General features: G+C 40.0%; 1 protein-coding gene across 1 annotated transcript in view; it reads left to right on the top strand.

Moving 5' to 3' along the window:
• Positions 1-12,517: 12,517 nt before the first annotated feature.
• ap5z1 (adaptor related protein complex 5 subunit zeta 1) overlaps positions 12,518-18,962 on the top strand; it is a 56,611-nt gene continuing 50,166 nt past the window's right edge. The window contains exon 1 of the mRNA XM_059653921.1: positions 12,518-12,629. Coding sequence (XP_059509904.1) covers positions 12,568-12,629 — 62 coding nt within the window. The 5' untranslated portion in view covers positions 12,518-12,567. The remainder of the gene's footprint in view (positions 12,630-18,962) is intronic.

Raw genomic sequence — 18,962 nt, 5'->3', positions numbered from 1 at the left:
TCCCTAGCATCCCTATAACCCACACACCCCTGAACACTACGGGCAATTTAGCATAGCCAATCCACGTAACCTGCACATCTTTGGACTGTGGGAGGAAACCGGAGCACCCGGTGGAAACCCACGCGGACAGGGGAGAATGTGCAAGCTCCACACAGTCGCCCGAGGCAGGATTCGAACCCAGGTCCCTGGTGCTGTGAGGCTGCAGTGCTAACCACTGAGCCATCATGCTGATTTGTAGCTAGTAGTTTTCAAGGGACATCTACTGAAAGAGATGAGATTATTATTACTATTATTATTATTAGTAGTAGTAGTTTTCTCTCACTTGTTTCCTGGAAAATACACTTTAAGAATGTGAACTAAAACTACATAGTGAACAAACAATGTGAAGATTATTTTGTGTTTCTCTTTTAGCTCCTATGGCTTAGCTGCAGCCAATGGAGTAAAAATCTCAGTTTAGAATGTTTACAATACTTGCCTTTCAAAAAATAGTCGTATGAATAGCAAAAGAAAAGTTTCTTAAAATTAGCATGAGCCCTATTGATTATTCGTTTTGATTTAAATATCTTACTCCTTTCCTCCATGTACACACAATACAAAATATAGAGCAACAGCGAGGAATATTAGTACATTTTTGCGGATAAATATACTAGATATCTCATTTTAAAACCAGTGTTCGTTGCAGCATAATTTAAATAATGTTGAGGGTGGGGAGTGGCAATGTCAGTACATCAACATTGATCGAATTTGGCCAATGAGGCCTCATTGCTTTCAGGCCCTTTGGAGCCACCAGCGATCTTCAATTGCTTGGTTCAGCAGGAATTCCAAAGTATATGCAGTTATTAAATTTGCCTATTCAAGATTCATGTTACTGAGTGCTCAAGCTTGCAGTAAGTACAAATATTTTGTGACCAGAGATACAATTATATTGTGTATTTAACAGACTGCGATTGAGGGCATGTCGTTGCTATTTATTACTTTCCTTTTGTGGCTGAGGGAGAAAATATCGTCAGCTTCAATCTGACGAAAGATTCCCATTCAGCACTTCTCCCGGGACGTGTCTGGATTTATAAGAATAATTTTACAGGAGTTCAAACCTTGGGGGGAAAGCACCTAAAATGTTGTGCTCTAAGTTGTTTTTCATAAAACTTTAAAGATAGCATATAGGCTTCAAGTTTGATTTTAATTAGCTGATCTCAGTCAACTTAGTGAAAGAGAAAAAGTGGATTGGGTGAGATGTAACAGAGGATCCCTCTTAAGCCAGCAAATTGGGATCATGATCATAGGATGAGAAATCCCAACTTGTTTTAATCAAATTGTGCTGCAGCTTTGAAAGTAATTCATCACTATCCTTACTGCATTTTTCTAAATTTCAAACTTGGTTCTGTTCAAACATGGTCTCGTCGAAGCATTTATGTCTTATTTGAATATATTTACCTTTGCAAATGTATTATAGGTAAGCTATATTTCTCGGCGATGCTCTGATTTTAAAAATGTTGGTTTATGTTATCTTTGGTTTTTGCTTTTGAATTTGTCCAGCAGCCTCTGAACACTTGGAGGAAGAGAATCAAAAAAGTCAACACAACCTGTGGTGTTCCAAAACACAGATCCTTATAGAACTAGGCCCAGGGTTAAGATATTAAACTTCAATACAGATCAGGAATGTAAAGTGCAGCTTTAAGTAAATTGTCAAGGAAGGATCCAACAGTGGTCCTTCACAATAGGAGTTGGGGAGTTAGGTGGATGAGAGGTGAGGTGACGTGACAGGAAAGAGAATTCCATCTTTTCTCTTTTAGCATGTAATAGTGACCCAGCTACCTCATGAAGACTAGTTTATTTGCTCATTTATTTCAAAGTTTGCTTTAAAGAAATACATTTGAGTTTGTCTTGTATTACCTCTTGTAACATTTTGCCCCCTCCCCCGCCGCCGTTTTTCCAAACTATCTTCACTAAAATAAGTGTGCAGTGTGAGATGAAGCTCAGTGTTTTGCTGTCTGCTTTGCATGTTGATAAACTACATTTCAACAATTGGTATCAGAAGCACAACATAGACAACAATGTTAGATTATCAAAGAGTTGGTTGCATGTAGTAATGTAGTTTGTAGGATGTGCATAAAAGTATTTCAGTTTTACTAATAAAGCTGAAAGTGGATTAATCACAACAATAAGCAATGTCTGCTGCGAAGCAATCAGATCACCTTTGCCAAAAAGATTCATTTTTTAAAAAAAACAAACCATTTACTACATTGTAGTTGCTGAGTGAATTAAATATTTTCCATTTGAAAACAGTTTTAAGTCATTCCTTGTGTCCCTGCGCCGAAACAACTGAACACAATTTGAAGAGCCTTTTTTCTCTGTAATCTGGAATCTAGCTGTGCCGACCTGGTGAAGTGGTCCACTGTGTTGATATTTCCTATGCCAGAGTAAATGCTATGAAAAAAGGACCAAATCTTCTGATTTGGTTTGGAATCCCAGTTCCTGACCCAGATCTGACGCAATGTTTCCCACTTAACCTTTTGGAGTTACTGTCCAGCTGAAGCAATGCAGTCCAGTTCAAGATCCTTACAGGCAGCATTGTCATGGATTGGCACAGAAATTATGCTGTGCTTGCTGCAGTCAGTGTTATATTCCTGAGGCTGAAGGGCCTAAAGTCATATCATGTTGACAGCACTGGGAGAAATTAACTACAAAACAAATGAACGCATTGGGTGAGAGATGATATGGGTAGTTGATAAGTGAGAGGTGGGGATTATTGGGTTCAGGAATTGGTTCTGTCATCATTGGTGGGCTTAGGTCTGGTTGGGGAGGGCATCTGTCAACTGTATTTTGGGAAATGGAGTTTATAGTTAGGATGTAGAGCAGGATTTGATCCTCCTAGCTTATTCAGAATTAGGAATGTTTTTGAAGGACTCCACAGGGTTCTTCTTGAGCGATTCATGCAGTGTCAGCTAAGTTGTAAGAAGAGTGTGACTGGATTTGAAATGTTAACTCTGTCTATCTCCCCACATTTGCTACCAGATGTGCTGAGTTTATCCAGCATTCTCTTTGTTTGAGTTGGAACTTCTGTATGGTGCCAATGTGCCAATCCAGTCTATGGTTCGGCATTCCTCCCATCAAGATCTGAGCCTGTGTAATTGCTTTCTGGGTGAACTTTACCCCCTTTCTCTTCTAAGCCACCCCATCACCACCACATTGTTGTATCCTCTATGTACGAAAGTGTTATAAAGCCAGTTTTAGGTGCTTCTCCCTTTTATAATTCAAACAATTTGACTATTAATTCTTGATAATTCAATGTGAGTTTTGCTGGATCAGTATATTCTCTAAATTTTAGAATGTCCAAAATTGCACAGAACATTCCTAATGAGATTTGACCAGTACTCTGCTCATAAGAATAGCAATATTATATTCTCTGTCTTTTATTAACCTTTTTAGGTTGCATTTCAAACTTGTATTTCACCTTTTGCTAAAATAGGATTATAGAACTTGAATATTAACTTTGAAAAATGTCTCTCTTCACTAACATTAAAGTTCTGAACGTGACTTGAAATGTCTAGAAAGATAACGGCAATTTATACTACAGGAGAAAATAGTTGATTGATTGGCAAGTGGACTCTCCTTGTTTAAGGAATTGTGAAGGAGAAAATAACAGGGAACAGTTGGCTACCCATGCTCTGGATAATTTGAGAAAGGCTCCAGTGTTGGTCATATTATTTCATTCTGAGAGCTGGCTACTATATATGAATGTATGTCAGTTTTAAAAAGCTACTATGAGCCACTGAACTTAACTAATTTTCTTAAATATTGTTAATTTAGCTATTAGTGCACTTGACTGTTCAGCAAATGTTGCCAATTTTCAATCAAATGTAACGTGTTTTATGTAGTGTTATGCAAGGATAGGCTGTTTGAATAGAAAGTGTACGTTTGTTTATTACTATGCTTCTATGACTGTTAATCTACAGATCACAGACCCTACTGTGTGAACAAAAAGAATATGACTTAAGCCTTGGAGATAGTAGGAACTGCTGATGCTGGAGAATCTGAGATAACGCGGTGTCAAGCTGGATGAACACAGCAGGCCAAGCACCATCAGAGGAGCAGGAAAGCTTGATGTTTCAGGTTGGGACCCTTCTTCAGAAAGAAGACCCTGCTTCTGAAGAAGGGTTCCGACCCAAAACGACAAGCTTTCCTCCTCCTCTTATGCTGCTTGGCCTGCTGTGTGCATCCAGCTTCACACTGATTTAAGCCTTGCACCTTTTTTGAATTACCTGGAAGCACGAGAACATGTCAGCCAACACGAGTTGACTTAGAACCAACCAATAACCTCTTATCCTGTGGTATAAATTGCAATCATTTGAAATTGGTATTTTCTGGCATTGTTTATTTTGATAGGAGCATGATGAAAAGTTATGGCACCATGTCCCCCTCTCCAGCAATATTCTTGAAAAAAATAAAGGTCACTGCTCCTATTGTATTTCTGAGCATCATTAGCGCACCTTGAACCAAAATATTGACCTGGATTTTGCAGTCAACAAACTTTAAGAATTAACACTGGAAATTACTGTAATTAAAGAGCCAAAACAATATTGCATCCTTTACAGAAAATCTGGTACCTGTGAAAATACGGTAAGTGATGTATTTATCATTAAAAAATAAATTTGGGGAGAAAATGTCTTCAAGTATCCAGAGCCTGAACTATGGATTGTAAGTTCAAATAGTTAATGTCAAATCATAGAATCCTGACTGTGGAAACAGGCTAATCAGCCCATCAAGTCCACACTGACCCTCTGAAGAGCATCCCACCTAGATCCAGCTAACCCATCTACCGCACACATCCCTGGACATGATGGGCAATTTAACACTGCCAATCCACTTTACCCACACATCTTTGGACTGCGGGAGGAAACCGCAGAACTGCAGAAATGGAGAGACTATGCAAACACCCGAGAGCAGAATTGATTCCAAGAACCCAGCACTGTGAGGTAGCAGTGCTAACCACTGATCCACTGTCCTGCAGCAGTCAGATAGTGGAAAGGAAGATGAGATTAGGGAAGAAATGAGACAAAATATTTAAAACTTATTTAAATGCTGCAAAATTACCAGTAATTAAACTCTGAAATGACACTTTTCAGGACTAGAAAGACTGCACAACTTATTGAGACAATTTCACTTAAAATTTATATGCATCTGACCATATAAGGTAGGAGCAGGACTAAGTCATTTGGCCCCTCTAGCTGCTCTATCATACTACAAGACCATGGCTAATCTGATTGTGATTTCAACCCTACTTTCCTGTCCACTTCACTCTATCCTTTGTCATCAAGAATCTATTTCTGCCTTCAAAATATTCCATGACCCTGTCTCCGTCCTTTCTCAGAAATAAGAGTCTTTCAGACTCTCAACCCTCAGCGAGAAAACAAAATCCTCCCATATGTCTTAAATGGAAGGCCTCTTATTTTTGACACGTGTCCCAGTGGTTCTGGTCTCCCACACAAGACAACATCCTTTTAGCATCCATCCTGTCAAGTCTCTTCAGTGTTCTATATATTTGGATTATATCACCTCTCATTCCTTTAAATGGATAGATTCAGATTCAAACTTTCGTTGCAGGATAACCCCCTTACCGCACAAATCAGTTGAGTGAACGTTCCCTGCATGAGAGTACGATGAGATCCTATGCAGACCAAAACCCTACACAGAACTCTGATATGGTCTCACTAAGGCCCAGTAGCAAAACACCTTTCATATTCCTTTCCACTACCAATTAATTACATTCCATTTACCTTCCTAATCACTTTCTGTACCTGTAAACTAACATCTTGTGATTCATGTACCAGCACTCTGTTCCTTATGTAAACCTTCCCCATTTAAATAATGTACTGCCTTCCTATTCTATCTGCCAAAGTGGGCAAGTTGAAACTCTTCCATGTCGTCCATCTGTGACACCTTTGGTCACTCACTCAAGGAATCTGCAAACGAATGTAAGACAATAAAGTGTGAGGCTGGATGAACACAGCAGGCCAAGCAGCATCTCGGGAGCACAAAAGCTAACGTTTCGGGCCTAGACCTTTCATCAGAGAGGTCATCGACAATTCATCAGAGAGGTCTCTGATGAAGGGTCTAGGCCCGAAACGTCAGCTTTTGTGCTCCTGAGATGCTGCTTGGCCTGCTGTGTTCATCCAGCTTCGCACTTTGTTATCTTAGGAACTGCAGATGCTGGAGAATCCATTATCTCTGATCGCCAAGGAATGCAGTTGGTTATGTCCTGGCACAAGTTGTTTTCCTACATATTATGTCATCAGCAAAATTAGCAATCATACATTTGGCACCTAAATTCAAGTTATTGCGAAACATTGTCTCTAGCACTGATCCCTGTGGCACCTGTCACATCATCATGCCAGTATGAAAATGACCTATTTGTTTTCACTATCTATCTCCTAACTAATCAATCTGCTACCTTAGCTAGTATGTAACCCCCTTACATCTGAACTCTGAGGCAGCAACTTGTCAAATGTCTTCTGGAAATGTAAGAACGTCACAGAGTTCCCTTTTATCCGCAATGCTCATTATTCCTTGAAGAATCTTTAATGAATTCATCAAAATGATTTGTCTTTCACAAAACCATGTTGATTGCCTGATCAAATAAAGATTTTTTCAAAATTGGCAGCTCTAGTCTCCTTAATAATGCATTCCAGCAATTTTCCTGATGAGATGTTAGGTTTACTGGCCTATCATTTCCTGTTTTCCGTCTGCCTCTTCTTGAATGAAGGAGTTACATATACTGTTTTCCAGCCTGATGGGACCTTTACAGAACCTTGAGAATTTTGGAAGAATTGAAACCAATACATCTACCACTTCAGCAATCACTTCCTTTAAGACTTTAGAATGGAATCCACCAAGACTTGGGACTTGTCAGGTTGCAGTTACAATGATTTTCTCAGTATCGTCCCCCTGGCAACTTTAGAATTGTTTTAAATTCTACCATCCCTTTTACCTCTCAATTTACAATTATTTCTGGGATGTTACTTGTATCATCAGTGATGATAGATGCAAAATACCTGTTCATGTCATCAGCTGTATCCTTATTCCCTAGAAACTCTAGAGAATCAATGCTAACTTTACTGTTTCAGAGATAGTAGGAACTGCAGATGGTGGAGAATCTGAGATAACAAGGTGTAGAGCTGGATGAGCACAGCAGGAGAGCTTCTAGGGTCGAGGGTCCAAAACATCAGCTCTCCTGCTCCTATGATGCTGCTTGGCCTGCTGTGTTCATTCAGTTCCGTTATCTCTAACTTTACTGTACCCTTTCTTTTCAGTTAATGGGCTGAAGGGCCTGTTTCCACACTGTAGGGAATTAATCTAATCTAATACTGTCTTTGACTGTTCAGTTAGCTGAAGTTTAGCACAAGTTTCCTCTAATGTCCTCCTTTCTCATTGAAGTGTGTCTATTATAGAGCGCTCGTAAATATTTCCTTTAATGTCAGATGCTGCATCTCTATCGACCTAAACCTTAACCTAATTTCCAACTTTACTTTAGCCTGGCCTGCCTTCATGCCCACAAAATTTCCCCTATTTAAATTTCAGACCCAGTTTTTCTTCTTCCATCTTGAAACTGACTGCACAATTTAAGCGTTCTATGACCACTGTACCAAGGGACATCATTACTATGTAGTCATTGATTATTCCTGCCTCATTATGTATTACCAGATCTAGAATAGCCTAATCTGGTTGGCTCTCGAACACGCTGCCCTAAGAAACAGTCCTGAAAATTGTCAATGAACTCATCTTTCAGGTTAATTTTGCCAATCTGATTCATCTGATCTCTATATAGATTGAAATGAACAACGAATTCACACAGGTCTGCAGCATTTCTTCATTGATGCCATGCCCTACAGTTCGGTTAGATCTTTAAACAACATACATAAGTGACTTCTTAACTTTACAACTTTTTTATATCTATCCAAACTGGTTCTACATCTTAATCTTTACAACTAAAATCATTGTTATCTATTATACTGTACTGATGTCATCTTTAATTAACAGAACTACCATTCTGTATTTTCATTACCTGTCCTTGCAAAATGTCATGCATCCTCGAATATTAGGCCCCCAGTCTTTGTCATCTTGCAGCTATGTTCCCGTAATGACTACCAGATCATAAACATTTTGAACTGTTGATTAATCTGTTTCCATTGAATGCTATTCCCATTCAAGTTACAGAACCTTTTAATACTTTTATTTCTCTATTTTTGCAGCCTCTAACCTTATCTGCAGTGCACCCTTCTGTTTGTATGTTCTGTACTTTCCTATCACTTTGATTATCATTTCTGTTATTGTTACCTTGCTCATTTGTTTTAGCTTCTCCCTTTTAATTTATCATGTCTTTGTCCATTTGATGTCTTGTCCTTACTATTTAGTTTAAAGTCCTCTCTACCATCATTGTTGTAAGATTTTCCAGAATATGGATTCCAGAATGGTTCAGATGAAAACAGTCTGAGCTGCTGTTACTTTCCCCAAGTACTTGTACACCATGAACAATCTCTGAGCCATTTAATTCTGTAATCTTTCTTGCCCCACACTAATTTACTTATGGTTGAGGTAATAATTAAAAGATAACTAATTTAGTCCCTAGTTCTCAGATTTACATTGGAATTGGTGAGTCCCAACAATTTCTGGCATCTTTAATGAATATCTATCATGAAAACAACTTAATGCTACTTCGTGTTGCAATGCAGTCAGTAAGATGTTGATATGATGTAGCTTCTGGAAGAAAGGGTAACATGGACAGCAATTTCCTTAATTCTTCAGTAAACTGCAAATGTATTGTTTGATTTTTAGATCAATAACAGTAACTGCTGATGACTTGGAATTTCTGGGAAAATAATGATGAGCCTACCAATTCGAAGTTTAAAAGAAGCAAAGTAACAATGGGGGGTAAATCTAACTTCAAAAACAAATATAATTATAACTCTTTTAAAATCAAATAAATCAGCTTGAACTACCAGCCTAAAACCCCCCTGACTTTTCTCCCTCTCTTCACATATATAAAATATAGATAACTGACTCATTGAGATGTATCCCAAGAATAGATCCACTTGCCTGAAGCTTCAGAAATCCTTCTCTGCTATTTTTTTCTAATATACCACACTATATTTTCTGTCACCTGATTGTTATCTTAATGAGTTGAAGTTATCATTTCAACAATGCCCTACTTTAGCTCTTTCTCAACCATTTTTATGTCTCTTTTATGATTACTGAGGGAAGTGAGAGAGGAAATAGCTGGGGCCTGAACAGATATCTTTGCATCGTCCTCAGACACGGGTGAGGTCCCGGAGGACTGGAGACTTGCTAATGTTGTCCCCTTGTTTAAGAAGGGCAGCAAGGATAATCCAGGTAAGTATCGACCGGTGAGCCTGACGTCAGTGGTAGGGAAGCTACTGGAGAAGATACTGAGGGATAGGATCTATTCCCATTTGGAAGAAAATGGGCTCATCAGTGATAGGCAACATGGTTTTGTGCAGGGAAGGCCATGTCTTACCAACTTAATGGAATTCTTTGAGGATGTGACAAAGTTGATTGAGGGAAAGGCAGTAGATGTCATATACATGGACTTCAGTAAGGCATTTGATAAGGTTCCCCATGGCAGGCTGATGGAAAAAGTGAAGTCACATGGGGTCCAGGGTGTGCTACCTAGATGGATAAAAAAATTGGCTAGGCAACAGGAGACAGTAGTAGTAGTAGAAGGGAGTTTATAAATTGGAGACCTGTGACCAGTGGTGTTCCACAGGGATCTGTGCTGGGACTACTGTTGTTTGTGATATATGTAAATGATGTGGAGGAAGGTGTAGGTGGTCTGATCAGCAAGTTTGCAGATGACACTAAGATTGGTGGAGTAGCAGATAGTGAAGGGGACTGTCAGAGATTACAGCAGAATATAGATAGACTGGAGAGTTGGGCAGATAAATGGCAGATGGAGTTCAATCCGGGCAAATGCGAGGTGATGCATTTTGGAAGATCAAATTCAAGGGTGAACTATACAGTAAATGGAAAAGTCCTAGGGAAAATTGATGAACAGAGAGATCTGGGTGTTCAGGTCCATTGTTCCCTGAAGGTGGCAACGCAGGTCAATAGGGTGGTCAAGAAGGCATATGGCATGCTTTCCTTCATTGGATGGGGTATTGAGTACAAGAGTTAGCAGGTCATGTTGAAGTTGTATAGGACTTTGATTCGGCCACATTTGAAATACTGCGTACAATTCTGGTTGCCACATTACCAAAAGGATGTGGATGCTTTGGAGAGGGTGCAGAGGAGGTTCACCAGGATGTTGCCTGGTATGGAGGGCGCTAGCTATGAAGAAAGGTTGAGTAGATTAGGATTATTTTCATTAGAAAGATGGAGATTGAGGGGGGAACCTGATTGAGGTCTACAAAATCATGAGGGCTATAGACAGGGTGGATAGCAAGAAGCTTGTTCCCAGAGTGGGGGACTCAATTATTAGGGGTCATGAGTTCAAAGTGAGAGGAGGAAAGTTTAAGGGAGATATGTGTGGAAAGTTCTTTACACAGAGGGTGGTGGGTGCCTGGAACAAGTTGCCAGTGGAGGTGGTAGACGCTGACACGTTAGCGTCTTTTAAGATATATTTGGACAGGTACATGGATGGGCAGAGAGCAAATGGACACAGACCCTTAGAAAATAGATGACAGGTTAGACAAAGGATCTCGATTGGTGCAGGCTTGGAGGGTCGAAGGGCCTGTTCCTGTGCTGTAATTTTCTTTGTTCTTTTCTTTCTTTGTTCTTTGTACATCTTCTAATGTTCCATGGTGAATGTTACCCAATCATTGCGGGTTTGAGATTTATGGAATTTTTGGGGGGGATTTTGATTCAACTCAGTATGTGTTCATACAACCACAAAACCAATCTATTGTGGTCTTGTGGGGAATAGTGTTTAAAACAATGTTAATACCTTGCAACCTCAGTGTAGACATTTTGAATTTTCATTAGAGTTACTGGATCTAGTGGCTATCGAAGTACATGATTTAAATTAAATTCTCACATTGTGAAAAGGCTTATCAGTTGGATGGATAACTGAAGTCCCCTTAAATCACTGGGTATATTTGTGTTGGATTTAACCAGAAATGCCTTAGGCAGTTTATTGCTGCTGTGAATCATAATCATATGTGTGCTGTGGAAGATCTTGGACTATCATAGTTCTTCAAATATTGCAGTTTTTTTTAGAACTGCTTTAGGTGACTGCAGTTGCTCAAATAACATACCAAATAAATAGTATTATCTCATTGTGCTTTTGTCATCCTTTTCAGCCTAGGCAATTAGAATTTTTTTTTGTTACTTTGAGAACATTCATAGATAACGTATAAACTGACAAACCTAACTTCTTAAAATGGTACGCCGAGCAGTGGAGCGTTTGAGAACTTTTGTTAATGTTGACAATTTGGAGAAGTAACTGAGGTCGTTGTATTTATGGTAGCTTTGAGAATTAGTTAAGAGTTTAATTACCCTGATAGGCAATGTAGTAAACAATCCATGTTCTAAAAATATGTACGTGATTAAGAATAGGAAAGCTTTTATCAAATACCAACAATTTTTTTTACTTTAATGAACATGTACTCGTCTTGAATTTGATAAATGTTACTAAGGTCACGACATGAGTTTCAGCAGCGGACGCTGTGTCTTGAGTTTCGTCGTGTAAAAGAGTTAAAGCTAGTGGAATAAATAGTGTTCAGCTGTGGGATCCGAAGACATTTATAATTTGAGAAGGTTTATTAAAGCATGGAAGAAAACTGTCAAAGACAGCCAGAAAAAAATTGCCAACTTAGTTATTTTCCTGGATCAGTAGGCAAGGACAGCTTATCTTCAATTAGCAAAATGTGAATGCAGAAAGACAAATCAGGAGGATATCACGAAGGCTAGTAGGTGATACGTTACTACCCCCAAAAAACTGGAGCTGGGCGCAGAGAATGTCCAGCAAATTGGATGCGTGAAAATGTCTGATGGGTTGAGGTATGGAAGTTAGTTTGAAAACTCTTGGGAAAAATTGGCACCATTCAAGGAACAGCTCAGTCAATAGAGTTAATACTCTTAATCAAATTAAAAGGTAGTTGCACTACATTTCCTAACTTGAATACTCTTGCAGAGCTAGTTGTCTGAGTAATTGATGTTAATAGATATAACCTGCCTGGACGGATCCCATATATTGCTCATGCTGCAGAAGCTCTTCAGTAACTCACTCAAGAATTTTTCTGAGGACACATTGAGTTTGCAGAACAGCTGAATTGAAGAGGTGGAGGTGCGATTATTTCCAAAACCAGATGCATCGAAACAGGTTCAAATATATAAAATTTGCAAAATGTAGATAGCATCCAAAAGCTAATGTCTCGTTCGAGTTTAATCTTTCACAACTCACGAGCGTTGGCTGTGGTCGGGGATTTGTGATCAGTGCTCCGGAATCGATCTTCGGTGCGTTGTTCTCCAGCCGGACGGTAAAGGGAGCAGCGGGAGACTCAGTATTGTGGTACGCGCCGCTTCCTGTCCCCCTGGGGTCCGGGGAAAATTTGGATGGTTGACGCGGTGGCCGTGATGTTTGGGGCCTCGGCAGGGAACCTCCTCAGGCAGGCCAGGTAACCGAACAGGGCCCTGGGAGGGGAGGCTGACCACACCTTTCACCGCTTTAAGACCAGTTTAACTATCAATTAAATGCAGTTGCTTCTGTAACGGATGTAGGGAGATTGTCCCAGCCAGCAATACTACAACAACACCTTCGTAACCTGGTTTAAGGATAATTAGTCAGACATTCAGGAGAAGTTCCTCAGGTTTCAAACTGTATACGGTCGTCTGAAAGACAGACATTTCCTCAGTACTGGACCTCACTGCACTTTTAGTCTCCAGTCTCTGAACTGTAGTCTCTCGGCTTTTAAAGTGAGTCTGGGTCCGCTGAGCTCAACATTTAACACCCGCGGCAAATCAGAACTTCACTACTTTTAAGATAATAAAATGTGAGGCTGGATGAACACAGCAGGCCAAGCAGCATCTCAGGAGCACAAAAGCTGACGTTTCGGGCCTAGACCCTTCATCATAGAGCCTTCACTACTTTTAACCGGGTTGATAGCAAACAGAGCTTTTCCTTTCAAAAGTTGCGCTCGCTGAATTATAAATGGGAAGTACTGAGGATACGTCATCGGATTTTTTTTTTAAAAATCCAGTTAACTTTTATTTACGGTAGAGGCATTTCAGAGTGCGAAAAGATTGTTGTTTCACAAACAGTTTTAGAGCAATACAGCACGAAAACAGATCCTTCGGTCCAACCAGTTCAGGTTTAAATCACATCAGCTGGACTTTGTGGGATTCGGAGAAAATTGCGAAACCTGCTGACCCACCCTAGTGTTAGAATTGCTTGTGTTGCTCTCTGGGCTTCTTTTGTCCATTCTAGATATTTTTGGCTTCTGCATTTCAAACAATTCTTTGGTGACCCTTCGTTCTCTAGATCGTTTGATAACAAAGTAAAATGCATAATGTAGCGAGGTCTACCCTTTTTCTTTTGAAAAAGGGGTTTTTGATGTGTTGGTTCCAGCTAGTCGCTCCACTGATCCCTGTACGTCTTTGACCAGGATTACAATGCAATAACTCAATTTAATTTGTAACTGCCAAAAAAAATTAAAAAGCAATGCAATAACTGAGAACCAGCAGAATGACTTTGGTCTGTTAGTTCCTTGTAAAAGATTAAATGATTTTTAACTTTCATGTTAAACTGTATGTATTCACTTTTAGATCCATTTTATTTGTTTTCCTCACCAGTAACCACATTTGATTAGTTAAGTTTTGAAAAGTTTCAGATTCACTTCACTTCAAAAATAAGATAGCTGGTTTGATATTTTTAAAAATAAAAATTGGTTAAGAAGTTATTTCAAAACTGTTCAAGCCAAATTTAAATAACTGTTGTATTCAAACTGTTCAGAAATTTCACAGGTCTTTTTCTATACAGTTAGGTAGAAAGTGCTCCATAGAATATTTAAAGTACAGAAGGAAGCTGTTTCAGTCTTTTGATTTGATGACGAGTAATTTCGCTAGTCTGTCTTCCCCTGTATGTCTCCCTTAGCCCTGCAAAAATTTTGTCTTCACATAATTATCCAGTTTCTTTTTGAAAGCTGGAATTGAATCTCATCACTACAGACATGTCCTTTCAGTTCCTTACCAGTGACTGCATTAAAAAATGTTACTGTTGGTTCTTTTGATAGTCACCTTTAAATTAGTGTCTTGTTCTTGAACCTTCAGCTAATGAGAACTGTTTCTCCCAATCTACTTTGTTTGGACCCAATGATCTTGAACACCTCCAGTAAATCCCCTCTCTGTCTCCTTTCCTCAAGGTATGGAAGGTAATTGTATGTTCATATCCCACCATGGCACGCAGTGAAATTTTAAACTTGTTTTATTTATTAGGGCTGAAAGCTGGTCTGTTGGTTACTTAGGAATCATTGATTGTTGAAAAGTCCCATCTGGTTCACTAATGTCCTTTTTAGGAGATGGAAGCAAATCCACTGTTCTTACTTGGTGTGGTTGATATGTGACTTAAAATCCACAGCAATGTAGTTGAGTCTGAGTAGGCTCTCTGAGCCTCTTCAAAGGGCTGCTAACATTGGGAAGCAAATACTGGCCTTGCCTAGAGATGTCCACATCTAATACAAGAGCTAAAGAAGCCTTAGCTACGCCAATCTGCCCATGTAACTAAGTCTTTCATCTTTGGATCCATTCACATGTCTTTTCTGTGCCTTCTCCGATGTCTTCATGTTCTTCCTATATTGTGATAACTGGACTTTGGACACACTGCTCCAGTAGAAGCCAAACTAAATTTCCCTGCATTTAATTGTCCTGTCTGTATTTATAAAGTCAGGATCCTATATATCCATATTAATCACTTCTTATCCAGCTCTGCCTTCAACAGTTTTTCTATAAATACCTCCCAGATCCCTTTGCTCCTGCATATTTTTCAAATGTGTGTGTGTGTGTCTTTATTATTATAGATAACATTACTGTTTGTGATGCAGGACCAGATTACTTGGCAGTTTTACAGTGCTTATTTGATTCTTTTCTAGAAGTTCCTTGGTAACTCAAACACATATTTTACCAATCTTTAAGATTTCACTGTGCCAATGCCGGGAAAGAAGATGATTACACAAACATTTTTATCATGATTTTGATTTGCTGCTTACCAGAGAATTCAACTTAAATCTATCACTGAGTTTAAACAGCTGAATTGTTACAGAAACTGTAATGTATTTTGACAGCTGTCACTAAGAGATTGCGTACAAAAATTAGCAATGGGGTAAGGTGGCTGAGAGATTCAGGAACTAACCATGTTGATCTAGGCATTATGCTGATTGGTAATGTCAGAGTTTGAAATGTCTCTGTGTAAAAGTCTTTCACCCTGTATGGTGACTCTTTAGTTCATATGAAACAAGTAAGTTATTGTATGTATTAACATATGAACCCTGTTTGTTCACTGTGATTGCATTGGCGGGATAGGGGGTCAGTATGGACTCTATGCTGTAGTGGTTCTACGATTACCAGGCCCTTTCCTTTTCATCTATGGCACGTCAATTGGTATCCAAAACCTGATTTGAATAGATATTTGCTCGACTTTGTTGGCCAGAATGAATGAATGTACAAGTGCCTTTTATGTCTTCTGTAGTGAATGCTTGGAGAGACTGACAGCAATGCTACTTCAAATACTAATAATCCAGGTGGAATCTTTTAATATGAAGAGGATAGAATCTTGTAACAAGGCAAATTCAAAACAAATATATTTCCTGAAATGGATGTTATTTGTTTTGGGTGCTGAATCAATTACAGGGATGAGATTTTAGATTGTAGTGACCTTTTTTTGTGAATTTAAAATTTTGGGCAAATTCCTTGGATTGGGATTAGCCAAAGTGATTTTCAAAATTAGTGATGAAACAGATCCACGCAGCTACAGATCTACACGTGGGCAAGTTTGGATTGGGTGAGGAATCATCATGTGAAAAGAGCCATTTCTGAAGAAGGGTCCCGACCCAAAAAGTCAACTTTCCTGCTCCTATGATGCTGCCTGGCATGTTGTGTTCCTCCAGCTCCACACCAAGTTATCTCAGACTCCAGCATCTGTAGTTCTTACTATCTGTCACAGAGGCTCAAACCCACATTTGGGAGGTGAATCCCCAATTGAAATATTTTAACAAGGTTGCATGTCCCAAATGCCTTTCTCTGTTCTGCTTTTCAATGTGAGAGTCATAGAGCAGTTGTGGTACAGTAGCAAGTCATTTGGCTCATCAAGGCCATGCCAGCTGTCTGAAGAGCAGTTCAATTTCATTTACCTCATGTAACCTCTTATCTTTGCAAGCTTATTTCCCTTGATTCCTGTTCTGTTTCCTTTTGAAACATTGTCTCCACAATCAATACGTTCATAAGTAGCATGTTTCAAGTCATTACCCCTTACTATGTAAAAATGTTCCTCCTCACATTGCTTCTCTGCTGAAGAATGTGAATCCCTAGTTCATGTCCCATTAGGTCATGGGAATTGGCCAGCCAGGTTCCCTGGGCCTTGCAAAAGTTGGCATCTCAAGGAGGTGATGACTGTTAAATTGTACAGGCAAATGTTTCTCTAGCTCTATTTGTGGACCAGGAAGAACAGGACTGCTAATCAGAAACCACTAGCCAAACGTCAATTGTAATCCATAAACAACAAGCTAGTGCCATGGTCAGAGGTTTACAGCATGGAAATAGGCCCTTTTGGCCCATCTTGTTCATGCTGCTCATTTGTAATTAAACTAGTTTCACGGTCCGTATCCCTCCATACCTATCCTATCCATGTACCTGTCCAAATGTTTTTAGATGACAAAATTGTAATCGTCTCCACCACCATCTCTAGCAGCCCATTCCAGACATTTACCACACTCCTGTGGAAAAAGAAATTGCCCGTCTGCATCCTTTTGTTTATCTCCCTTTTCACCTTAAACCTGCCCTCTAGTTTTAGACTCCTCTACCTCGGGAGAAGGCTGTTGGCTAGCTACTTTTACTATGCCTTTCGTGATTTTACAGACCTCCTATAAGGTCACCCCCTCCAATGGCACAAGCTCGAACATGTGTACCAACAGTTTGAAGAACAGCTTCCTGTCGTTATTAGGTTGATGAATGGGCTCTCTAACTTCAATTAATGTTGAAGTTGCTTCATGCATCTCCTGTGCAGTGTAACCTGTACGCCTCACTCTGTCTAAGCATCCTATGATCTACCTGTCCTGCTCGCAAACAAAGCTTTTCACTGTACTTGCGTATACTTGACTACAATAAATCAAATCCTCCCAATTCAATACCATGTCCTCTAAACTGATCTCACTATTCCTGCTCCAGAATTCCCATGGCCTCTGGGGTTTCCTATTAATTAACCCTCCAGCCTCCACCTCACCTTCACTGCCATCTGAATTTCTCCCTCTTCCAATCAGTGCCCCTGTGACATGACATCTGAACTGTGCATGTTCTGTCCATGAATCTTCTCAACAGGTTATTTTCATGCTGACCTGTTGCTAACACTCTGTCCCCTGAGCTCTCTTGCTACCCACGGTCAATATGTATATTTAAGAAAATAGCTGTGTGTTTGGCCCTGTAAAAGGGGATACTGGCAATTAATTGACTCTTGCAGCCTAAACGGCGGCTGAGACAAAGGTGACAAGCAGGTAGTGAGGTTGGTGCAGTGAGTCTGCAGAGGGATACGGGTAGGTTATAAATGATGGGCAATTGTTTGGCAAATGGACATAACGTGAGGAAAATGTGGTTGTTCGCTCCGGCCGGAAGAATAGAGAGGCAGAGTAATATTTAAACAGATACTGGAGAATGCTATGTTGCAGAGGAATCCAGTTATCCTTTTGTATGAATCACAAAATGTTGAGATGCAGCTAAAGCAAGCAATTAGAAAGATGTGAAAATTCTGGCCTTCTACGGAGAGATGGAGTATGAAGTTAGGGCTATTTTGCTACAACTGTACAGCACATTAATGAGATTGCTGCTGTGTACAATTTGAGGCAAATTGAAAGGAAAGAGTTGTATTGAAAGCTGCCCAACCTCATCCCGCCCCCTCGCCCTGTCCGTCTTCCCTGGACTGACCTATCCCCTCCCTACCTCCCCACCCATACTCTCCTCTCCACCTATCTTCTCCTCTATCCATCTTTGTTCCGCCTCCCCCCCCCTCCCTATTTATTTCAGAATCGTCTCCCTATCCCCCTTTTCTGATGAAGGGTCTAGGCCTGAAACGTCAGCTTTTGTGCTTGTAAGATGCTGTTTGGCCTGCTGCGTTCATCCAGCTCCACACTTTGTTATGTCTGTGAGTGATCAGTCTGGGCTACTCTGACCTCTGCTGTCAGAGTGCCTGCTGCTGCCCACTTTCATGTGAAGAGGGGCCATCTGGAAGAAGCTGACAAGCTATCAGTGCCTCCAAAACCACATCCTGAGAGAGTTGGGGCCAACAGCTGAGAATAAATTGAGCAGAAATATACTGCCAAGAACAAAAGAACAGTACAGCACAGGAACAGGCCCATCTGCCAACTAAGCCTGTGTTGACACTGACATCTCTCCAAACAAAAAAACCTTGTGCCTCTGCGTGTTCTGTGTCTCTGCCTATTGATGTATCTGTTAAGATGCCACTTAAACGTTGCTGTTTTGTCTACTTCTACCAGCTCCTCAGGCAGCGCATTCCAGGCACTTAACACTCTGCATGAAAAATAACTTGCCTTTTGCATTGCCTTTTAAACTTTCCCCTTTTACCTATATCCCCTAGAAGTTGACATTTCTAGCCTGGGGAAACTAACTGCAACTATCCACTCTATCCATGTCCCTTAACTTTGTAAACTTCTTTCAGGTCACCTCACAGCCTCTGATGTTCAAGTGAAAGCAAGCCAAGTTTGTCTAATCTCTCCTTTATTGCTGATACC

The sequence above is a fragment of the Stegostoma tigrinum genome, chromosome 23 (assembly GCF_030684315.1).
Source record: "Stegostoma tigrinum isolate sSteTig4 chromosome 23, sSteTig4.hap1, whole genome shotgun sequence".
NCBI classification, from domain to species: domain Eukaryota; kingdom Metazoa; phylum Chordata; class Chondrichthyes; order Orectolobiformes; family Stegostomatidae; genus Stegostoma; species Stegostoma tigrinum.
The sequence above is the reverse complement of the archived record's forward strand: the minus strand, read 5'-3'. Positions and strand labels throughout refer to the sequence as shown.